The sequence below is a fragment of the Ascaphus truei genome, chromosome 3 (assembly GCF_040206685.1).
Source record: "Ascaphus truei isolate aAscTru1 chromosome 3, aAscTru1.hap1, whole genome shotgun sequence".
NCBI classification, from domain to species: domain Eukaryota; kingdom Metazoa; phylum Chordata; class Amphibia; order Anura; family Ascaphidae; genus Ascaphus; species Ascaphus truei.
The window spans coordinates 63,711,342-63,733,909 of NC_134485.1; the positions used below are offsets into that span (position 1 = coordinate 63,711,342).

The window sequence follows — 22,568 nt, forward strand, 5'->3', positions numbered from 1 at the left end:
TCAAATAGGACTTAATAGGGGTGAGGGCTATCACGAGTGGCCCACTAAAAGTGATACATGTGTTGGGTAGAAGGTCATAAACACTAACCAGAGATGATGCTGTCAGCCTCAAAGAAAACCAAACATTTGTGAATAATTGCTGGTGCATTCCAGAGAGAGGTATTCCAGAGAGACACAGGGTATGCTTTCGTGAGAGAGAGAGGTGCATTCCAGAGAGACACAGGGTATGCTTTCGTTGGAGGGCTTTATTAAAAATAACAATATTATGTAACGTCATCTACTGTACATACTAAGAGTTAAATGTGTGTGTCCGTGGCACAGAGTGGCATGTAATAAGACCACACATTGCATGAGTAAAAGGTGCCAAGGACTGATATCTATTTGTAATCCAAATTTAGGATTAAGACGGTCATACTTAGTCCTGTTGCATCCGTCATAACCAGCTGTCTCTATTGATGCAGCTTACATGTCTAAGTATTAGAGAAGGAAAGTTATGTGTGCGTTTATATACTGAGGCAAAACTGGGAAGAAGTTTTTCTTTACGCAGTCATAAAACTGTCAATCTCGCAGCTGATGTACGACAGGGGTGGGCTTATGTTGTTTCAATAGGGAAAAAACAGTACATAACTCTGAGCAAGGTACAGTATTTTGAAAATCAGATTTTAACCAAGGTGTGTTTTGGACCAAACATATGAAGATAATTTCTGCGCCAGTGACCTCTCCTGGAGAAAATCCTGACATATGGTAACGTAATGTTATAGGGATTTCTGTTTTATGTTTTATCCTGTTATTTTAAGAAACTGACGTGCATTTACTGTAATTGTATGTTCTTGTTGTCCTTTTTCTGAAATCTAAGCACTATATTTTTATATATAGTATATTAAAACATTTGATAAGTGATGCTTTGGGCTCTGAATGAACTTTTGCACACTCTGGAGAGAGTATTTACATTTTCGGACACATTTTGCTACAACAGATTTTGTGTGTTAAGTTCATAGTTTTTTCTATAATAAACAGGGACCTGAGACCCTGCCAGATATATTAATTTACATCTTTTATTTGCATAATTTCTCAGGTGGTGGAAGTGTATTGAGATGGCTGCAATTAGTAAGGGGTTAATATTAACTAATTGAAAGTTCCTTGCGGAGGAGAAACATGAGTTGGCTAGAGTACCCGTGTGTATTGCATGCTCTTTTGTGTGCTGTTTGTGACAGGTGGTATGTGGGGACGGATTGAGGGGGGATATTGTTAATTTGAGGGACCTTTGCGAAGGTGAACAGTGGGACAGCTTGCGAGTCATGTCAAGTATGCAGATCACGTGCTCACAGGTATGCCGTACGTCAGCTATGCGCAAAGTGGGGGCGCTGGATTTTTTGGGGGGGACGTGGGCGGTTGCAGAGTCCCCACGCTCTTCCCCGAGGCATTTAAATTAAATGCCGGATCGTGTGAGGCCTCTGCAACTCACTTACCAGGATTCAGAAGCGTTGCTGTGATGCATCGCCATAGCAATGCAGCATCAAATGATGCCACGCTGTCATGCGGAGTGACGTCACACATCCGTCTCCATGGCACGTGACCCCAGAGCATCATTTGATGCTGCCTAACAAGGTAAGGGGGGGCGTGAGAGCAAGGGGGAGCAGGCAGGGGGGCACAGCTCCAAAAGTGAGAAAAACCCTTCATCATACAGTAAAGATACCACTTTTAGGTATATTTGCATGTTTCAGACAAGTCTGAAACCTGTCTTTCCGCATTATCTTTTAGCATACAGTGATTCCACTGCAGCCAGGGATATTTAACATATGTAACCCACTGTGTGATCAGACCCACACACTCGCACTGCCCCGGCAGGTTCCTCTTCAATAAACTATGGATATTTGACTATTAATGACATAATATCAGCCAATGATAAAGGTTGTGGAAGAGGTGGGGCTAAGAGGAGCCTTTAGGGGGGGGGGGGCATCATGAGATCAGATCTGGGTGCTTTCTGGTTCTTCCAAGGATTGCGGAGTATGCACGAGTGCACGGAGTATGCACGAGTGCATGTGGCAGTGGGAGCAGCGGATTCCAGTCAGGACGTGATCAGGAGTTTGAGCACTGTTGGAGGGGACCCTCAACATCTACAAAATGCAGCAGTAGCCTCTCCTTCAGGTCCCCACTGTGTTCACTGGTCCGTTGACTCTGTTTCTCCCTTGATGTGAGCTTCTCATGGCTGCTGTTGGGCCCCCAGAATGGCTATCCCTTCCTGTCAGTGACCTAATTGAGCCACTTCAGGCAAACTTCCTTCCACTTGGTTCCTTGATACATCCATGGGGACTTGTCTTATAACCTAGCTCAGGCCCCACCCTTTAATTGGGCCCCTATTGGGTAATGCATTACACGAATGGCCGTATTATATATAAAATAGAACCCTAAATCTGGAGTTAACCCTTTGATGGTCACTTTAGTTAAAATAACATTTGCTATAGGCCTGCTACATTAGTATAGGACATTAACTTTGCCATTTTAGTTTCTATATTATGATCCCTGAAGAGTAAAGACTCTGATCATGAAAACATCTGATAAGCTAATCAAAGCTCATCTCTGTGCTCCCCAGCTGCACAGACATACCCATTTTAGTAAAGATATAATTATTCAAAAGGCAACATCATAATTATATACCAATAATATTTATTATAGTACATAGCAATATATAAAGAAATATAGTCCGAGCAAACAAATAAAGAGTCCCATTTAAAAAAATCATAAGAAAAAATAAAAAGCTTCTCCATTAATTCACCGTTACATAGTAGATGAGGTTCAAAAAAAGACATATAGTACTGTATGTCCATCAAGTTCAACTTATGCTAAATTTAGATGACAGATACTTATCCTATATTCGTATTTACAGGTGTATGAAGTGAAGGATATAGGACTGTATTTTACGTAAAGCATATTATAATGCGTTCAATAGAATAGACTGCAAGGTGCTTAGTATATATAGCTTAGTATATATAGCTTAGTGTTTCTTAGCAAATATGACCTAAAGTGATATGAAAAAGGTTATGCAAGTTGTCTCAAAAAGAACTGTTTTATCAACATAACTGGCACAATTTTTTATCTACTAACGTTTAGACAATTTGTAATCCAACTGCATAGTTTATTTAAACCAAAATCTGATTTAAAAAAAGCATTGGAATGACAATAAACCCGAGTCCATATAAATGTCACGGCTACACAGGCACACAGAACTTTTTAAGGCAAAGCTACAGATGTAGTATTGAGATTTTACACATGGCATTGAAATATGGCACTGATTTTACACATTTGTAGATGGTGACATTTATATTTTTGGCTGCCAGAGTGGCCTACATGACAGCAAAGATGTTAAATCAGCAACCTCCCCATCCAATGCTTTTGCTTTTTAAATAAAGGCAGTGGCTCAGCGAGTGAAGGCTCCAACTTTGAAAAAATGACACTGAGTTTGCATCAGGGCACTTGGTTTAAATCCCAGTGTCAGCTCCATGTGACCTTGGGCAAGTGACTATATCTCCCTGTGCCTCAGGCACCAACAACAATTGATTGTAAGCTCTACAGGGCAGGGACTGTGTGTCTGTAACAATCCTATGTGCTGCATACTGCGCACTATACTGTAATTGTGAAGTGCTTTCAGTCCCATTGGGAAGTTATATTAACTGAAAAACCATAGTCTTCTGAAACAGGACTGCCCCAGTCATACCACCAGAAGTCCCCAGTTCACTGAAAATGTACCTTAGTTGGTACTAGCATTTGAAGCTTCCAGCCATGACCACACAATTCCTCTTACTCATTGTTTTGCTGCAGTGAGGTTGCCAACAGCAATTTTTGTTTCCCAAATAAGGCTGGGTTTAACAGGGTTAATCTCTGGGAGGCCCCCCTACAGTTATTTAAATAAACTGGCGGCCAGAAAGGGGGAAGAGGTTGCTGCTTATGAAGTGTAGGCTCTTTTGGCAATGAAGATATTGCACAGTATTTTACAATGTCAAAACACATCATGCTAGCATGGGCAATGGCTAAACTTCCTTCACCAGCAGTGAATATGTTAATATAGGTCCAATGAAGTGCAGGATCATGATGTCACAATACAAAGAAACCTTCATGTGGTTTCCAGAAAGCGATAATCACTGAATGAGGATTTTACATCGCTTAAACCCACTAACAAGCAACACAACAATCCCAACATCAATTTAATTATAAAGACGTAAGTTTAGGGTGGTTCTGGAATCTCTTAAATCGTTGGTTGACACGAGTAGACACGTTGTCACTAAATACTGCATTTCTCCTGCTCATGCCATTTGGTTAAGTGTTCGCCCGGCATCTGACGGACTGGTAGATACGGAATTCAAAGGCATTTGCTCCTCCTCTTTTGCTGCTTTTTCCTGTACTTGGCGAATCAAGTGGCTCCAGCCTATACATGAGATAAGACGTATAGGTGTCAAAAAATATATCTGTACAGTGATAGAACACCTCTGAAATGTTTTATCTAAGGACATATCTTAAGGACAACTGAAAAGAAATATATTAAGTCCCCTTCCCTCAGTGAATCGGAAAGTTGGTTACCATAAATATTACCTCTCAGTGTTATTCAAGAAAAAAAAAATCAAAAACAATTGCCTTATGTTGCCACTTACTTGAGCCATGGGTTTCACAGATTCCCACTATGCCCTGGGTCAGCAGATACAGACCAGCCAAGTCCCAATCACTGAAGGGAATCCCACCTGTCACATAGACCTTTACCTAATTCAATAACATTGCCCATGGTTATTTTTATTTCACTGGGTTGTTTGGAAATGACTTCTTATATCTCCTGGACCAGGGATCTCCTGCTATTAGACTGACCCTGATCCAGGGCTATCATTTCACATTAGTGCCCAAAACTCAGGTAAACAAATCATGGAGGTTGACTGCTAACAGCTTGCATGCTATGGTGTTCCTTAATTATATGAACACTTCCCTTTTTTTTGCAGACAGGTTCCGGGAATAAATGTTTTTTTCCCCCCCTCTAGTCCTTCCATGTCAGTACAAACAAATGAGGGTTTAAGCTCCAACCAGCTGGGGTAGGACAAACTTTCAGCGAATCAAGATTTAGCAGCCTCTAAAAAATGCATTATACTTCTAATACCAGTCACCTGTCTATGGACCAAGCTATGGACATAACCCTAGGAGTATAGCAGAGTAATATTCTGGACTAAAGAAGCGTAGCAGACAAATATTTGAGGCCACTGTGTACTTTTTGTAAAGCCACAAATACAGTGTCTTCCTAACCAAAGGTTGAGATAAGGCTTGTGTCGTCTATCAAACCAGCTAAGTGGAAGTAAACCCACATGAATAACAGCATGTGTGACAGTAAAACTTCAAGGAAAAGTCACCTAAAAATGCTGATCAAAGCATAATTTGGGGATTTGGTATTCTAGACTATGGTTTAGCAACCGTACTCGAAGTTCAACGTCTTTAGCATCTTAAAGCAGAGAAATGTTACAGAGACTTATGGCCTTCCTAGTAAAGATCTGCCAAAGACGAAAGCAGAGACCAGACACTTGATGAGACAAAGGGAGAGCTCAGCACTAAAATAGCAAGCAAAGGCTCAGCATGTCTGGACAGGGTGCAAATGGTCAACACCAAAAAGCTAAGCCCAAAAGTTCTCAATACCATGAGGGCTAGAAAAAGCTGGCCTCACTGCTGAAACAGAGCTACAACACTCACAGTACAGGCAATGAGGCACAGAAGAGCACACAGTGGGCTCATGAACAGGCAAAGCACACAGGAGCTCATGGCAAAGTTGAGCAGTGTACACATTCAGCGTAATTCAGAAACCAAAAGCCACTTACGGCCACGATTATAGTGGCGGCGTGCGAGCATGTGACGTCACGCACGCTTGCCGCTCATGTGAAACCTGCACTGAGGTACTAGGTGACAGGGAGACATGGTGTCACGTTACGTTAATAAACAGTGTAAGCTTTTTGCTTTTGATTCCCGTGTGCCTCCTTCAATCTGCTTGCTTGAGAAAACCCAAAAGCAGAGGGAGAGGGAGTAGGTGGAATGATACCTTTAATTGGACTAACAAGTAGTTGATACTGTATGTTATTGGCCCAATAAAAGGTACTTCTCCCTCCTTTGTTACCACATGGAAGAAAGGAACAACACGGCTACCCAACCTTCTTTGCCAAAAGCAGAGGGCAAGTTTTATACATGTTCATGAATAACTAAGCCCATATCTGCTTCTTACTCACTGGCCAAGTGCACGTGATGCACCATTAGGCACAGTCAGCTAAACTATCATTTGGCTTGCATTACGATGGGTTAAAGGCACGCTATATTGTTTCAAGATGTACCAGAAAAGTCATTTAAAACTGGGAGAAGAGATCTTGTCCTCTTTGACTGGATCCTGATTTGCTGAAAGTGTGTCCTACCCCAGCTGGGTGGGAGTTACATCCCCATTTGTTTCTACTAGCATAAGAGAGAACCAAAAAAAATGCTTTCCCCTAATCACACCCTTGTCTTTATACGGAATTGCTACGGACTTCTACCCTTTCTACTGCGAGTTGTCAACTTGCAGCATGTGGGTACAGTGTCAGACGTTACTTGAATCACCCTTTTCTACCTCCCACTGTCTCTCTTTGGGGAACGATTTACAGCTCAAGCCTGTTTCTAAGGCATTAAATTGATTTTTGCAAAGGTGTTTCTATATAACCTGGGTTTGTCTTTACAAGCCGGGTAATGCAGCAGACTGATCGTGAATTGAACGGGCCTCAAGGTTTCTTCCAGCATCAGAAGATCTTTTATGTTGGAAGACTGATTAATAAATATTGCCATAAAGCTCTATGGAGATTACTAATTAAAGGCAGCTTTGAAAACTGACAATTAGTGTATCCATATAACAAAAAACAAAGAAGCCCAAAGCTACATCCAATATGACAAAAATATACAGTAAAATGCTATATATCTCTTGAAAAAAGTGTAGTTTAGTTAAACCCTTTGGCCAAAGCATTTTAAGCCTGCAAGCCACTTCAAGGCATAACCAAATATTGCAGATCCTAACATTAACTGATTAAAATTCTTATTTACCTCTGTAGTTAGAGGAAGAATGATCGCATTGGATCTGTCACAACCAGCTGCATGAAAGAATTGTTCTTTCATGCAGCTGATCGGGACAGATCCTCTGCATGCATGGGAAACTATCAAAGCCATAATGGTTACTATGCACTAGCAGCTTTAACAATGAGTAGAGGATTAACAGAGTAGTAGCTAACATAAAATGTATGTAATTAAAAAGTTTAAGTCCACTAATGGAATTATACCTATCCTGTCTTAATGTTCTGAGTCTTACCTTTGGAATTGTTGTCAATCGCGAGTTTTGCTTCATTCATGTCACCTGGCTCCTCATTAAGGTTGAATAGATTCTGCTTCCATGATCCCCAGAGCATTTCCTCTACGCTAAGGCACAGAAGTAAGAAACAGGTACTGTATTTAGTATGTTTGAAGTATGTTTTTTTAAGTGAACACTAAAAGGTCTGAAAAGGTACAGTACTGATCCTTAACTTGAGTACTATTAAATATTGATCAAGTTCCTTAGTTATACTACTCGTCCATGTTGTAAAAAGAGTTTACAATATGAAATGGGTTCTCTCATCAGGTTTATCTCTTCCATTTTTCTGGCATTTCCTTCTAAAAGAACTGCAAAAAAGTAGCAGTAAAAGTAGGTACATCAAGGGTGCAAACATCTACTCCGTGTGGCCAGACACAGTCGAAAATCAACAATATAGGTCACACAACAAATATAGAGGAAAAGGTTTCACAACAAATATTGAAAAAAATGATTATTTTCTGCGCAAGCCGTGTATTGTTGATTTTTGGACTTCTTAAAGAACTGTTGGCTTTTTAAACCATTCACACTGTTGAAGAAGAGCAGAACAGGAACAAAAATAAATTGTTTAGTTCACCAGGATCCAGTTAACAATTTCTGATCCTAGAACTGCAGTAATTCCTGGTAACTACAGAAAGTGCACTTTTTTTAAAATTATGGAATGAAGATTAAAATGTATGTTTTATTACTGCCATTCATATTCCGTAATTGACAATTAACATGATTATAAAAATACGTAAATGTATTTGGTATACCAAATATTGGGTTTACGGGTGTATACATTTATTGTTTAGGGTCTGAAAAATGGTGCTGTGGTTGTGAAATCAAAATGTATGGGTTCAACTTTTATCTTTGACCAGAGTGCAGTGAAGTATTTCATCCCACAGCTGACTGCATGTGTACAATGTATCCTTCTTGGCAAGCTCACCAAACACAAAAATACTTTCAGACATCATAATATGTACAGGACTAGTGCTTGGGTGTAACAAAATATGCAGAAGCATCAACACAATATCAATGCGCATTTTAACACCCAATGTTCTATTAATGCAGTGTTTTTCTGCGTTCCCCGTGCATCCCCAGAGTGTTCCCTGCAATTTTCTGGTCATTTGAAAATGTTATCAAATACAGAAGAATTTACAATGCATCTGATCACAAAGTTGCTATTGGAGAGGGTTGGGGGTTCTTCAGATTTTCCCTTAGCTTCCTTAATTAAAAGAAAGGTTGGAAACCACTGTATTAAAAATATCAAAGCAGCAGATCATGTCAATGGCAATGGATAATTCTCACTGTAAAAGAACAGCACTATGATTATTCTACCTTAATATCCATTAGGGGAGCTCAGCTCTTGATTATTAGAAGAGATGGGTGAATTATTAGCAGACATTCGATTTGGTTGCGAATGAGGCGTTTATTCGCACGCACAAATCTTTGCAGCTTGGTTTCAAAAAGGGACATTTGCCTACCTTCGTTCGAATGTATGCAATACCTCTGGCCACCATGATTTGCTTCGTTCAGAAGTTCCTCACCCTGAATTATGGGGTGGGTGAGGGAGAGTCCTATTTTGGCACACTAGTAAAAATAGGACACTCTTCCGAAAAACCCATACTTTAGAGTCTGGATCTTCTGGGTGAATCGAATTTCAGGTCAAATGAAATGTGCAAATGGTGGCTGCTGGGGAATTGCATACACTTGATCAAATTTAATGTACAGATGTAGCCAGACTTACATTCCTCGTTGCCGCACTCTCACGCCGCTGCCAGACTGCAGGAGGCCGCGTGCGACCACGCCCCCAAAAACAGAAAGTGGCCCAGGAGGATTAACTCTGCGGGGGCTCCTGCTTCTGAGTTGGACCACCACAGCATTAATCCTACCAATCCAGCTACCGGCCTATAAGAGCTGTTTTCCAGAAGTCCAAGAGAGAAGCAGTCTCTCTGTGTCCCCCTGAGCAGCTCTTACAGGACCAATTCACGCGCTTTTTTTTTTTTACATAGGCTTGAAGTTGGTCCGCGGTGCTGGGGACAGTAAGTCTGGCTACATCTGCGTACCATCTTCACATTTGAATATTCGTCGCAAATCGAGTTGTGTCAAAAATACAGCGAAGAATTTGCTGACAGAATTTTTACACATTCGTCCATTTCTAATTATTACAGAGGTTAGTGGGGACAAAAAAGCCACAATGAAAATCCCTGAGTTAGATAATGTTATCTGTGATAGCAAGTATCTCAATATACTGTAGCTGGTTAATTTTCTCGTCATTTTGTGATCTTCTGAGACTACTTTTTGTGATATATATATTAGTGACAATAATCTTTGTGAACCCAAACTGAATACCTGATCCCAATGGTACCATCAAAACGGTCTGTTAACCCCAATTAACCAATGTGCACAGCTGATTGGTTGAAGTCGCTCCTCATTTTTTATGCTTGTCAGGGTCCATAAGCTTTTCTTACCTGAAGCACAATCGCTCATCAGGTTTGCCGTCAGGAGTTTTCCCGACAGTGACTAAGTGCCCAGTTTTCCACTTCTTCCTAAGGAATCTTTGAAAAAACCACTCGATGTCCAGGATTGTGGCAGCTCTCTGTCGAATAAGAACCGTATTAAGGGATTACCAACATAATATGTACAGGCTTTACTCCTTGCTTGCAGTTTGCAGTCCCGCACTACAGACACATTAAGAGCCCTATTTATGAAGTGGTGATATGCCAAAAGACGCCTTAAGGCCCATTCACTTGACCCGATGAAAGGTCCGTATGGGACATGAAACATTGCCCTCGCCAATGTTCCTTCAATAAAAAGAAGACACTACATTAAGATTTGTATGAGTCGAACTCTATTTTGCATCTCCTATTGGTAAATTCTGTTTTATTACCATTTTTACTATTTTGTGCTGGCTCTACATAGAGACTTTTCTCTCATGTTTTTCCCCCCTAATTTTTGTTTCAATGCGCTGAACACCACCTTTAACTATAGATTACCAGATGAACATGAGAATAGACACTATCTGTTAATTGCAGGATCTTCTCCACAATTCATGTTACTAATATAAGTAAAATAATTATGAAATAGAATTCTGTTGGATAATTTGTGGCGCTGTATCAAATGTGATCTGCTAAGGACCATAATGCCTTCAAATACCCAACACTGACCAATGCTGTAATGATGATGAAAATGTCAGAGAAAGACTTATACAGGGAATTCTTTGAAAAATAAAACATCCTACATGTGATTGTCCTATGCCACTGTATTAAGGGTAATCGGTTATTTTCAGAAGAAAATCTATCTTATATAGTTTCCATTTTAATATCAGCTAAGATAGGCAAGGCGTGAATGTGAAACACTTGAGCTCTGGTGACCTGCTCTTATAAAAACTGAAGTGTGAGACAACCACATGGAACTTAAATAAATTGCATCAGAAATATGTTAAAAATTTGTGTTACAGGAAAAAGTGACTTGAGCGTCTGTATCAGTATAATCAGAGATGCCCCTTTCTATCTGCATATGACAAATTGTATTTGGTGCTTATGCTACATACAGTATACTGTATGCCACTGTAGTCCTTCCCTCATTATACTGCGGCCTGTACTGTATTAGTACTAATAAGATTATGTACTGATAATGTACACTGTATTTACAGAATTGGAATATTCTGTTTAACAGACTTTCTAGATCAAATGAATATCATCCCAACCGATTTTATTTCTAGGGCCCCAATTCAAAATACCGTGAAGCATCTTCTAAATGCTGAAGATGAGTTTAGCTGCATTCAAATAAATGAGACAAAAATATTGTCAAAAACAGAAAAGCAGCTTCACAGTATGTTGAATACTGTTACCTGAGGCACAGACACAAAACTAGCCACAGATCTTAAAGTGGGATTTCCCAATTAGAATAATACCTATTTAATCACCTGGCTACACCCTCTCCCTTATAAATTAACAATACTTTTAATGAATTCCTACAGGGGATAATCACTAGTGAGAGCCTTGATCACAGAATACACAAGCACTACGTATTGAGGACATTTGACATTAAAAAATGATCTTTTCTTGTATGTGCTTGTGTTTGTGTTCTGTGGCTGTTGCACTGCAACAACCCATCACCGCCTCATCTCTGTCGCTGTGTCTGCCTCAGCTCTGCTTCCTTCCTCTCTCTGTGGTTTCTCAGCTCAGGGAGACACATTTGAAGTGAAGAGCGTGGTTTCCACTCAGTGCAGCTTGTGAAATTACACAATTACACCGTTTTGCAGCCCAGCATGGTTTTCTGTCATCAATCATGAGACAACTCTTTTACATAAGCCATATATGTGTCAGAATGGAAACTCCAAAACAGGAACGGGGGAGAGGAAGAAGATGGGTGACATAGAACAGAAGTCTCAATGTTATCTGTACATACATTAGCATTGATCTTTGCAGTCAACCCACCTGCAGCTTCCAAATGCTCTTGCTCTCATTAGCGACCTTGTTGACCGTCTCATTCATCAAGGCAATGAGCATGTTCAGAAGAAGGATGTAGGTGAGCACCACATATAGGATGAGCAGGAACATGAAAAAGTGCTTGAATTTCAGGTTTTCATTGAATTCCAGGTCCCCCATGCCAATAGTAAACTTGAATAGCTCCAAAGATGTAAGATAAAGTCCACTGTTCGCTGTTCCTGATCCACTTTGCTCTTCATTAGTGCTATTTCCTGCCTCCTGGGGAGCTTCTACAGTAAGGGTCACCAAAGCTGTAGCAGAACAAACATATAATTTGTTATACCATAAAGAGGTCAGTGACACTAGTGAGGCAACATCCGGGCCCTTCAGAACTGTGGTTTGGTCCCACATACCCAGGGCCAAGGAAAAAACAAGACAACAAAGTAATAGAGTAAAGGCACTTTGTTATAAATATATATTCATATGCTATTCAACTTGTTTCAATGCCAGTGTCTATACCCAGTCAGTTCCAGTTGCATTATCACTGTTTGTTTATCTTGGGGGCATAAAGTACTGTATATCCTATAAGTTGGACAGAGATATACCACTACCACTGACTTGTCAGATGTACAGATAGGTGGGAAAGGATGAATTATTACATCATTTAACCAGGCTCACTACATGTGTGTCTATAATATACTCAGTCAGGAGAGTGTCACCAATAATAACCCGCATTATTTTTTGTTTGCTTATTATTTTTTATAATAATCCACCCTATTTTTATTGTAATAATTATTTTTGATAAATACACTGTAAATGACACAAATATTTATATAGGAAGCAAAAAAAAAATAGCTACAAATGACATATTTTAAGATCATTCTTTTTTTAAAAATCCAATTCACATTTTCACCATAATCCAAAACCAGAACCAAATAACACTCACTTTAGGTAAAACCAAAGCATAAACACATTTTCGAGGTAAAACCAAAACAGCAGGACTAGTGATTATCTCTAGAGAATGTCTTTGTTATTCTGTTTACCTGAAAGCAGCTTTGTAGAGTAGTAGTGCTTTGCTATATAGTAGTTTAAACCAATGTTGCATACTGTGCCAGGAGTGGAGTTACCATCAGGTTCAAAATATACATATAAGTGGACACTGATTATCTGATGACTACTGTAGTTAGATGCACAACACTCGTGATCATTAAATCCACATATAAATAGCCTTCCCTGTACAGGTTTATCCCAATAAGAGAGGAAGAGTTAATACCTCGAAACATTGTGCTTTATTAGTCTTATATATTTAATAAATGGTTTCAAGACACTTTCTATATGAATGAGCGCCCCTATCTCTTATTCGGATAAAGATTTATATAGTGACAGTTCGTGGGAGATCCCGCCATGAAGATTTCCAGAACCACCTAATAATACCTACCAGATACTCCTTCTACTGAAAACTAACAGGAAATGCAGAGCAAGTGCTTTTTTTTACCCTATACAAAGTATCTATCACAGTGAATGGCTTTAGGGTGAGATTGCATGTTAGTTTTCAGGGGTAAATCTAAAAGTGGTTATGTACAGTATTTGAAAGGCGGTTCCATTTTTAAGGCTTATATGACAGTTCATCATAATAAACCTTCCTGTCTGTGAGAGCCCTGTGTTTACTATAGTAAAAAAATATTACCTGCTGCAAAGCCAAAGAGGAAGACTAAGTACACAAAGAGGAAGCGGAGAATGTCCCTGAGGATGGTCTGAAAGAGAGAGGGGACAAGTATAGTAACTAAGAAGCACATCACATGCTATGAGCCACAGGGTGAGCAAAGATGAGTAGTGGAAATGGCGTCTTTTTCACAGACACAAGGCACCATTTGTACAGTGCAAATGATTAAAGCACAAATGTTTGCTGTTTGAGTTTTCTTTTTATATTGAGCTTTGTTTATTTTAGTAGGTCCGCCCAGAGCTGAACAGCAATACTTACACTGGCGACACACTTTATTCGAGCTCGGCAAGTCCCACGAATTCGGGTATACCCGGGTGTATTGAGGTTTGTGACTGTTTTCTGCCCGAGTGCATTGAGGTATTTTCCAGGCAGGGATTGAAGCATTTTATTCCCGCTGGCTGCAATACTGCACAGTATATATATACTGCATTACAATTCATGAATTTATGCCATCTGGTAGACACGCGAAGCATTGCAGCCTATTAAATCCTAATCATTATCATTTAACAGATCAGCCGCCCGTCAGCCAGGCATGAACCCAGGCTGGGAAGGCAAACGCAACGGGGCTTGTCAGAGGTGAGGAGCGGCTCATTCCAGGTATCTGCCAGGTACATACTGGGTATTTGCTCGAATAAAGTGTGTCGGTGCAGTACAGCTCTGAGAACCGTCTGCTTGCCGACATACAGTATTAGTGTTTAAGTTCCCAGACAGGAATCCTTGTGATGCAGAACAATAAGGGGCTTACAGTAGCCTCACTAAGAGGCCAAGAGAAAACTGCAGTATCATTGGGCGATAATGCTGTATTTTTCTATTGGTGGCCCCGGAAATCATGTTTGTTTGTTTAAAAAAAAAAAAAAATACCAGCACATTAAAACCTCACTAACTTAGGCAAGAGCAATGGTCCCCGTCGCTGTAAATACCATGATCATATAATATTACAAATAAACAAATTATTCTGGGAGAGACTCGTAAAAATGAGAAACCTTTGGGACCCAGTGACAGGGACTGCATCTTTCACCTATTTGCTGCCACAATCAATACACTGTAGGCCAGTCTGGCAGAAAAGAATTGAACTCATAGGATTCAAGTTTCAAAAGATATTTGCTACAGAAACAGAAAGGAATGAATTATTTTTAAATAGGTATTTTTGTCGTTAAATAGAAATTGAGTTGTAGGTTTTCAAGGTTTCCTGATGCATCAAGTCCTTAGTGGTGACATCACAAGTAACGCAGAAACAATTATTTCACGGTTTTGTTCTGCATATCGGGGGAAATAAAGAGGCACCCCCAGGGACAATTTATTTATTTTTAATACGTTTGCAGCAGGGGGTCTCCGAAGCTGAACCACGTTAATTTCAGCTCAGGGGACACCCTACTTCACAAGATACTCCCCCATGAAGTGGGTGGCGGTATCTCTCTGCTGTTTAAATGTTCCGCGGGCCAATAGGAAGCTGCTAGAAATTACATCACGGCTTTCTTTAGCCAGCAGGACACAAAACATTTTAAAGCTACCATTTTGATAGCCAAATAGCCCCGCCTGGGCAGTTACTGGCAACCCCTTCCGAGGTAAGAACCTCAGGAAGTAGTGGGTCCCCAAAGCTGAAATTAACATAGTTTAGCACCAGAGACCCCCTGCTTCAAACCTATTTAAAAAATGTCACTCGGTGTGCTTCTTTAAAGTGTTAAGACCAGGGGGGGTGCAAGATTTTCCAGGGGGGCGTGGCAGTTACAGAGGCACTGCACTCTTCCTCAAGACATTTAAACTAAATTCCAGGGGATCGCGTGAGGCCTTTGCAACTTCCCTTACCTTGTCTTTGGTGATGCGTCGCCATGGCAACGTGGCGTCAAATGACGCAGAGGAGTCACGTGACCCCCGCAGCGTCATTTGATGTTGGAGACAAGGAAGGTGGGGGCGCGAGAAGGGGAGGGAGAGCAGGCAGGGGGTGCAGACTGAAAAGTGTGTGCACCCCTGTGTTAGATATTGGACATTAATCATTGAAACAAGCATTATGTGTCTCTTACCTTCTGTATCATGACACTGTAGATTCCGGTCTGCTGAAAGCCTCGGGTATAGTACAACATATTCACCCAGCCAATCACCAAGGCGAAAACCATCAAGGGTACATACCCTTCATTTCCTGCAAGGTAAACCACCCCACTGAACAGCAGGACGATCGCCTGGATCAAGCTAGGGAAATAAGGAAAGTTCTTACTAGACATCATGGAAATTGCACTTCCTGAAGGAAACCACCTTTTTCCAAAAGAAAATGGCGGGAACACTTAATTTAACACTAAAGTTTCATGAATAATTTGCTGTTTTGTGTAATTTTATTTCTTTGCTTTTCAAGTATGAAAACATTAGATCATACAATATATGGGCTATTTAAAGGTTTATTAAGAGATGATATTCAAGATAACCTTTTGGATAATAACATTCTTAGTAATATTCACCATGGATTCATGAGGAATATGTCATGCCAAACTCGTCTTATTAGTTTGTGTGAGGAAGTAAATAGGTACAGATGTAACAAGACTTACTGTCCCCAGCGCCATGAACCCAAAAAGGCAAACGGCCGCGGTGCTGGGGACAGTGTCTGCCGTGTTCACGCTAGGGGGGGGAGGGTCCATGTTTCCAGATCGTACCCCCCACAGCGTTATTCCGTCCAGGCCACTGTTGTCGCAAGCAGCCACGGCAACACAAACAGTAAGTCTTGCTACATCTGTATTTGTAGGGTTTTTTGTACGTTCCTCCTGCTTGGCAACCAACCATCTCTGGCCGGAAAACAAATTCAATAACGAAGGTTGAACTTGATGGACAGATGTGTTTTTTCTACATAATCTACTATGTTGCTATGGGTCCCATTTTATAAAGAGTGGCAGCGCCGGATCAGCACGATCGCACTTTTGAAGTCAATGGGGCTTTTTGTGGGGTAGCCCTATGTATGCTACTGTGTTACAATGTATTATTAATGCAATATAACTAGAAATAGACACATCTATTGCAACTTACAAGAGGAACTCAAAATAGCCATCCATCATCAAAATTTGTAAAGTGGGCCGCCTCTTCCAGAAATAAACAGCCTGCAGGGGACAAAAACACACAATAACGCCGTGTGGTACACTTTAACAAAATCACCAAAGCATCTACAACGCAAAATACGCATCAAAAGTAGAATGCCCATGAATGTAATTGCATCTCTTCCACAATTCCCCCAAACCTGGTTCACTCACCCCATCTCTCCCACAATTCCCCCAATCCTGTTTCATTCACTGCATTATAACGTCATACAGTGATTAGGCTGCAGACAAGGATTATTGTTGGTGACATACAGTACAAATGAACAGTACACGAGGGCATATCACTGCCAGATTGTTATCCACTTTATTACATGATAGGAAGCTCGAGGGAATCCACGTAATAAAATGGAGTTCATCAAAGATAATGAAGAGAGCACTCTGAAGACTAGAATAGCTGCTACGAGTGCTCCGTTAGGTGATCCCTATAAGGTTATAGTCGTAGTTATTTACTCCAAGAAAAGCAACTCTAGTGGACTTAAATAAAAGTGTAAAATAATTCTAATAATGACGTTTCGGCCCCAGCACAGACTCTCTCAAGCGAAACGTGCGAGTGCCTGTTCTTAGACTTAATACCCAGGACCTGTGGAAGACATGAACACATGGTCATGTTTATTTTGCAATTGCTTTAATTTGTACAATGAAGGGGTTTTGTCATTATTAACCCCCTATAACCTGTCTCTGGAAAGCAAAATGAAAATCTGACATATGTTCTTTGCCAAACCAGACGTGACAACATTTATATAGATGCAGACTGGGAAAGTGGAATGTATTCAAGTTTATGAGAGATAAGCAGGGCCGTTTTAAGACCTTTGTAGGCCCTAGGCACTTTTATTTCTAGAGGCCTGAACAATATTATTACTCATTTTTATGCTAATTTCATCGTTTGCTTGTTTCTTTCGATACTAGCGATATTTGGCATTGATACTTTTGTTTCGATATTTAAAGGTATCGATACTTCGACGTCATTTTAAATAAAAATGTGCTTTTTTCTCTTATTTTGTGATTTTTTTTTTGTTTAGGTATTTTTTCAAGTGAAATATTGTAGGCCCTAAAAGGTTCGTAGGCCCTTGGCACTGTGCTTAGTCGGCCTAATGTATAAAGCGGCACTGGAGATGAGTATTACTAGCTTACTCTTATTGCCCCAAATTGTTCACAGAGTGCATAGATTTTCAGACTGTGTATATAAAATCTATGCCAATCTGATTCTGTGTGCTAAACTACGGTTACATTCTTCGATGCAGATATTACCTCATTGGTCGCAAACAAATCATTGATGTGATAAAAAAAACAAAGTGGCGTTTTATTGCATACCTGGCATATTAGGGTAAAGACTCCTCCAAGCATCACAATGATTTCTCCAATCTGGCGTAAAATGCCTTTTGTTGTATTTTCCACAGGAAATGGTGGCTAAAGAGAAAAAAAATTGAATTGTCATCAAATGAAAAGCTGTCTATGAATCTTTGGGGCCATCAATCAGCTCAGAGATTTATGGAAATAACACACTTGTTAAGTCTCATGCTTGTAATGGGAGTTTCACTCATCAGACACCAGTCTAACAAACTGCAGCACCAATGTTCTAGTAGGCGTCTAGATTTTACTAATTAAAATGAGATTTATTTGGTTACCATTTACATTGCCTGAGGGGCTAGTCATACATTGCTAGGCTTCAAGGTTCAAGGCAAAAGTGACGTCTAGTTTGCAGTCAGTGAACATAGATTATAAACCCGCTAACTATTAAAACGTTTGCGGCGTTGGTTCCCTGCAGGATTTAGGTTTGTGTCTTGTTGTTACAGCAATAAAGAGCAGCTGGAGAGGTCTATAGTGAATTGCACAGACCTTTCCTGCGCTGAAGGTATCAAAAGCTTGTGAAAGGCTCAAACGGACATCATGCACAGATTGTTCCAAAAGCAGCTGTTTAGGCCAGTGTTTTTCAAACAGGGTTCCTAGGAACCCTTGGGTTCCCCGGGCATCCCCATTGGGTTCCCTGCAGTTTTCTGGTCATTTGAAAACTGTATCCCATACAGAAGAACTTATAATGCAGCTGATCACAGAGTTGCTATTAGAGAGGGTTGGGGGTTCCTCAGAATTTCACTTAGAGTTCCTTAACCAAAAAAAGGTTGGAAACCACTGGTCTAGGCAAAGGTGATTGGAAAGGTAAACAATCTTTGACAGGGACAATTTTTCTCTGTTCTTTTTAATGAAACCTACCACATTTCTGGAAACCTTAATCAGGACAGGTTATCATGAACAACTAATATATTGGAGAAATGGGATGCTTTAAAAATGTAATCTGTGATTCTTTATTTAAAAGAAAACAATGTTTTTGTGCTTATAAAAAGCTTTTTATGTAATTGTAGTAGATGCACGCAGAAGTAACGACAGGAGACTTGCGGGTTGGAAAAGTAAACATAGGCTTTTATTCAGCCAAAGTTCAGCAATTCAAAAACAGCTCCAGCAAGCAAATGTCTATATACTGGTACATCAGGGGTGCGCAAACTGGGGGTGGGGGGAGAGGTGGTGCTTACAGAGACCCCGCGATCTTCATCAAAGCATTTAAATTAAATGCCGGGGAGCATGCGTGAGGCCTCTGTAACTTACTTACCTGTTTTTTGTGCACCCCTGCTGTACATCATACAGCATAGTAACAACCATCAGCCCGAGTGTCCCTCTGCAGTCCAGGAACAGTAACAATCTGGGCTGCCCGCTGCCTGCCTTTTAAACCTTACAAACCCAGCTGGGCTCATTAATCCTCCTGCTTCCTCTAGGCAGGGACTCATTATTTACTGGCTGACACCCACCAGTCCTAGCTGTTTTTAACAGGCTTGCCCCTGTTATATAAAATTTACAGTAATTTTTTACTAATGTGTGCATCTCTACAGACATTGGTAAACCAGCACTTAGCACTGTCTGGTAAAACAGGACATTCTGTAGCTTTCTTTTAAATTCATTCTTCCTCTCTTTTTCTGTGTTTCACACCCTCGCCCTCCTCCCATTTCTCCCTCTTTGGCCATCCTTACCTGCCCACTAAGTGGCCGGTGATAAGCAGTGAGTGTGAATATACACATGTAAGCAACGTATAACAGGAACTTGAGATAAAATACTTTGCTGGCATATGTGTCCCATTTTTCCTGCAGCATCTGATTGATCGGCTCCACTAATACCATTTTATGTCGATTCTGCAGACACAAAAAGAAATGTTAGGAGACCATGCTTTCAATACACAGTATTACTCATGTACAAGGTGCTATTGAAAGTACAGACAGAGCTTATTGAAATGCTGTGTGTGCAGGGATAATGTAAAACAATGATATAGCGATGTGCGTTGTTTGCAAACCATTGTGTGAACAAAGATCAGCACTGCTTAGTGTACTTAGTTCAAGCAGTCATAATAATATAAGGAATAATATGTGGGCAAGCTTGTCTTTCCATGAGGATGATGAAATACAAACACACAGATACCCAGTAAGCTCATTTAAGCCCCAAAAGTTACCACAAAATATATGTATATAAATGTCAAAAATGAGTGCTACTGGGCATGGCAATATATACTACAAACAAACACACACAGAGCCCAGTGCTACATCCAATGGCAAAAATACAGTGAAATACCTATATACTGTATCTCTTGAATAAAAGGGTCATTTAGTTTAACACTTTGGCCAAAGCATTGTAAGCCTGTGAGTCCCTCCAAGGCATGACCATAATTCACATGTCCTAACACTGATTAAAATTCTTAATAACCTGTACAATACTAGGAAGAATGATCATAATTGATCTGTCATAATCAGCTGCATGGTTCTAAATCTGATTGAAATTCTTATTTACCTGGACAATACCAGGAAGAATACTCTGTATTAGATCTGTTGCAATACAGTGTGAACATGCAAAACTGTCCGCTCGTTAAGAATGTATGAGACAGCACTTATGGAACATTCAGAATGAGATTTAGAATGCTGAAATAAGAGTGACAGAGCTAGCCTCTCAGCACACAAGACAGCAAACCTGATGTAGAACATGCAGGTGGAGAAAATCACACCTTTATGTCACGGACGAGTCAAGAGTCGCATAAACTAAAAGTAATAACATAGATTTAACATGCTGTAGGAATATGTCATTTGTAATGTGTTTAGTGGGTTATCAGTGATGATTTTAAACTTTGACTATGGTGTTGAGAAGATTGCCCATTCGTAATATTAGCTAAGTGTACTGTAATCATATCATATTCTGTTGGTATTTTGTACTCACGTTGGCATTACTTTTGAAAACAATAATTTCCAAAACAGAATCCTTACTGGACGTATCCACAGATGAAATATCATAAAGAGACGCATGCACTGGGCCATACGTCCACTCTGTAAACTTCCGAGACAGGTGCTTGTACCCCGGCTCAGTGATTTCCCTCTGAAGGATGTGTTTAAACAACTGAAAGAAATTAGCATGTTGTATGCATCACAAGTGAACATTATAGCAATTTGACACTAGAAAAGTTCAAATACCACTCTATAGTATCCAGAATTAGTATATTTGAGCTCTTTCATCAATATTGAAATGATATGTACATGATAAGCACTATTCTTCCTATTACTTAGTAGTATTTGGAGCTTCTAGCACTGCAAAAGTAGCAGGTAACTTCATTTTACACTTAAGGACAATGGTTCTGTTATACTTTGAATAAGTGATAACTAACTAAATTAAAGGAGAAAACCATGAATTATATTTACAGTACATGATTAAAGTTTAGCTCCCATGGTACTATTGTATGACAAAAATGTTGCATTTTGTATTGTATCATTTAAATAAAGCTCCCTTTTTTTTATTTGGAGTATTGCTACTTTTATTACTTATTTAATTAACTGATCAGGGATACTGAACCCTCTCCCTGCTACAAGTCATCTTTATTCAGACTACTGGTAAGTGTGCTATTAATCTGATCAATTCTGTTTCACATACAGTACTTTAAAAAGGAAAAGTTGTTCGTAGCTGAATTTCACAGGAGACTTTCCTCATGTCATTGACTCAGAATATCATGTGGCAGATTTTCACTGCCTTGACCTCAGTCATTAAGTCTTTACACCCAGGAGGTATACTGTGTGTGTGTGTGTATACATACACACACACAGTGTATATATATATATTATCGACAAACCTATACATTTGCTCGCCCCGGGCGAGTGGATTTAACCCCCGGGCGAGTAAATATTGGCCCAAGCAGCACACGTTTGGTACTAGGTGGCGAGTAGATTTTTTTGTGTGGCGAGTAGATTTTTTGGTGATTTGTCAACCACTGTATATATATATTTATATATATATATATAAAGCAGAAAACGTGTTAGTCCAGTTGCGATAGTGCAGAATAAATGAGTTCTTCAACCCTTAGCCAATGCATGCTGCTTTTGACGCAGCTTTTAAGCAAGGCTAAGGGTTGTTCATGTAATGTGAGCTTGAGATAAAAGGTGGCACTGTGTGCTCATTTGCATGTCATTTCCCAGAATCCCTTGCTGCAGTGGAAGTCCTGTGTGCTGGGCGATAATGGTGAAAGACAGGGTTGCAGACCTGTCTAAGACATGCAAATGAATATACAGTAATATTTACAGTTGCTTTATGCTTTACTGTGGAGGGTTTTTGTCACTTTTTTTACCCACCATAACCTTAATAAGTGTGGCGATTACCAACTCTTAATCGCATTTGAGCAAATGCCAGCAAGCCAACCTCACACTGATGATACCCATCAAGGTTGAAACATGTCTGTGAGTGGGTTTACTGGCTTTGCATCTCCCAAGCCCTTGCTTAAAAGCTGTGTCTAAAGCAGCATACATTGGCTAAGAGTTGTCCACGTAATGTGAGCTTGAGATAAAAGGTGGCACTGTGTGCTCATTTGCATGTCATTTCCCAGAATCCCTTGCTGCAGTGGAAGTGCTGTGTGCTGGGTGATAATGGTGAAAGACAGGGTTGCAGACCTGTCTAAGACATGCAAA

General features: G+C 40.1%; 1 protein-coding gene across 5 annotated transcripts in view; it reads right to left on the bottom strand.

Moving 5' to 3' along the window:
* Nucleotides 1-2,650: 2,650 nt before the first annotated feature.
* LOC142491497 (transient receptor potential cation channel subfamily V member 1-like) overlaps nt 2,651-22,568 on the bottom strand; it is a 48,555-nt gene continuing 28,637 nt past the window's right edge. For all 5 annotated transcript variants that reach the window (XM_075594156.1, XM_075594157.1, XM_075594160.1 and 2 more), the window contains 10 exons: nt 20,839-21,015; nt 19,611-19,769; nt 17,905-18,000; nt 16,526-16,596; nt 15,538-15,703; nt 13,481-13,547; nt 11,803-12,104; nt 9,832-9,959; nt 7,343-7,449; nt 2,651-4,423 (listed from right to left, as the gene is read on the bottom strand). In XM_075594156.1, coding sequence (XP_075450271.1) covers nt 4,302-4,423; nt 7,343-7,449; nt 9,832-9,959; nt 11,803-12,104; nt 13,481-13,547; nt 15,538-15,703; nt 16,526-16,596; nt 17,905-18,000; nt 19,611-19,769; nt 20,839-21,015 — 1,395 coding nt within the window. In that variant the 3' untranslated portion in view covers nt 2,651-4,301. The remainder of the gene's footprint in view (nt 4,424-7,342; nt 7,450-9,831; nt 9,960-11,802; nt 12,105-13,480; nt 13,548-15,537; nt 15,704-16,525; nt 16,597-17,904; nt 18,001-19,610; nt 19,770-20,838; nt 21,016-22,568) is intronic.